General features: G+C 49.5%; 1 protein-coding gene across 1 annotated transcript in view; it reads right to left on the bottom strand.

The window, feature by feature from the left end:
- Positions 1–1,029: 1,029 nt before the first annotated feature.
- Positions 1,030–2,361, bottom strand: part of DACT3 (dishevelled binding antagonist of beta catenin 3) — a 10,018-nt gene continuing 8,686 nt past the window's right edge. The window contains exon 5 of the mRNA XM_044922263.1: positions 1,030–2,361. Coding sequence (XP_044778198.1) covers positions 1,898–2,361 — 464 coding nt within the window. The 3' untranslated portion in view covers positions 1,030–1,897.

The following is a 2,361-nucleotide window of genomic DNA, read 5'->3' as shown; positions in this document are numbered from 1 at the left end:
CACAAGAACTGGCAGAGCTGACAATCCCACAGTGACCTCTTATGCAGCTATTGATAATACAGTGATGGGGGCACCTGGCTGGCTCAATCGGTAGAGCATGCGACTCTTGATCTCAGGGCTGTGAGTTCAGGCCCCAGTTGGGCGTAGAGATTACTTAAAAATAAAATCTTTAAAAAATAATAATACAGTGACAGGAAAACATGCCATCTAAATTTAGATGAAATGGACAAATTCCTAGAAGAATACAACTTAATAAAACAGACACAGGAAGAAATAGAAAAGCTAAATAGTACCATAACCATCAAAGAAATCCTTTTTTTTTTTTTTTTTAAGAGCCAGAGAACAGGAGCAGGGAAGGGGGGAGAGGGGCAGAGGGAGAGAATCTTAAGCAGGCTCCATGCCCAGTGTGGAGCCCAACACGGAGCTCAATTCCACAACACTGAGATTATGACCTGTGCTGAAATCAACAGTCGGATGCTTAATCAACTAAGCCACCAAGACACCCCTAAAAAAATCAATTCTTAATTGAAATCCTTCCCATAAAGAAATCTCTGGACACAGATGACTTAAGACCACCAAAAAAACAGTGATAAACAAGGCAAATATAAAGCTCAATTTATATATGTATATATATGTAAATATATATAGTATAACTACATGTATATAATAGTTATGTATTTGTATAGTTACTTAGATTAATATATGTATGCAAACGCATAAAGGAAAACATGCAAGGATACACATCAAACTGATTATGATAACTTCTGAGAGAAGGGATTTGGGGTTGTCCCTTTACCTATATTTTTATGAAACAATGTTTATGCCCAAACACAACTCAATCAGAGGTCAGATTCCTTGTAGTAAAGCAGCTGATGATAGGAAAATTAGGTGGAGACCCACCCTGAGATCTGCCATCTGGTTCTGGACATTACTATATTCAAAGCAAACAGTAGTCGCTCACTAAATGTTAGTCCAAAAGAAAATCATGTCTCCCATTTTACAACAGAAGAAGAGTCCACCACATATGTAACATTGTGCATTTATTTACAAAGAGGTTAGAGAAACACACAGTCTGGCCCCCCTGTGCACTGGGGAGTCACCATCGTCATAATAAATACAGTAATTTTAAAAAAGAAAAAAATACTGGATTGGAACAGTTGAGGGTCTTCCTGGGCTCCCTGAACTCCCTCAGCTGGGGAGAAAGGGGGCACGAGATAGAAGCCGTCTTCCTTCCCCTCTTCTACCTCCTAATCCGCCATAATTGTCCAGGGATAGAGGTGAAAGAGTGTTTCTTTCCAGGTGTTACCACCTCCTACTTGACCCTCAAAACCCCAGAGTCAGTGCTCCTTCCTTTCCCAGGGCACTCTGCAAGCACCACCTGGGTCAGACACAGAATCTCTGACCATGGTGCCAAGGGGATATCCTAAGAATCCAGGGACATGGACGGGGGCACTTTGTGAATGGGGGGTGGGGAGGGACACCGTATCTGGGCATGGAAAGGAGGGGTAACAGGGTTCAGTGACAGAAGTGAACGGGAACAAACGGACTAAGTGTCTAAACTAAAATGGGGAAATTCAAACTGAATTACCCCTTCTGCATACCATAGTACACCCATAGTACAGATGAGGAAAGTGAGGCCCAGACAAAGGGAACTTTCTTGCCCATAGGCTGCAGAGCCAGCAGCTGAACTGGGTCAAACAGGGCTCCTCCCCCATTCCTCCCTATGGTGGAGGGGGAGCCTTTTCAACCAAGACTTGCAGTGGATGGGGGGCAGTGAGGAAGGGTCTTTGGAAGCAGAGAAAATGGTGGTCTTTGGAAGGGAGGTATGGAAGGGTCGGTGACTGGGAGTGTGGTGGTGCAGAGGCCATGAAGGGGGAGCCCGAGCAAACTCCCAAACTCACACGGTAGTCATGACCTTGAGAGAACCCGAACGGAAACGCAGTATCTTTTTCTTGAGTGCGTGGGAAGCCTTGATCTTCACAAAGACTTTGGCGGGGCCCGCGGGCGCCCCTCCACCTGCACCACCCGCTGCCCCAGAGGCTGCGGTGGCCGCCACCAGCTGCTGCGGCCACACCAGGCCACCGCTGCCGTCGGAGTCGCTGGATGCGGAGCTGAAGGCCGGCGACTCCCCCTCGCTGGCGCTCGATTCACTCTCCCCATAGCCGCCGCCAACGCCGCCTGGGGGCCCCCGGCGTCCAAGGGGCCCCAGGCGCCCAGCGGAGCACTCCGAGTCGCTGCCCGCGCAGCCGTAGAGAAGACGGCGCTGAGGAGCCGACGGCGATGGGCCGGGCCCGGGGCCGCGGGCCGCCGGGGCTCGCGGGCGGCCGCGGCGCCCGTCCGCAGCGTCGATCTCGGCCGTGG

The sequence above is a fragment of the Neomonachus schauinslandi genome, chromosome 16 (genome assembly GCF_002201575.2).
Source record: "Neomonachus schauinslandi chromosome 16, ASM220157v2, whole genome shotgun sequence".
Lineage (NCBI taxonomy): Eukaryota > Metazoa > Chordata > Mammalia > Carnivora > Phocidae > Neomonachus > Neomonachus schauinslandi.
Note: the sequence above shows the minus strand (reverse complement) of the source record. Positions and strands in the feature narration are given on the sequence as shown.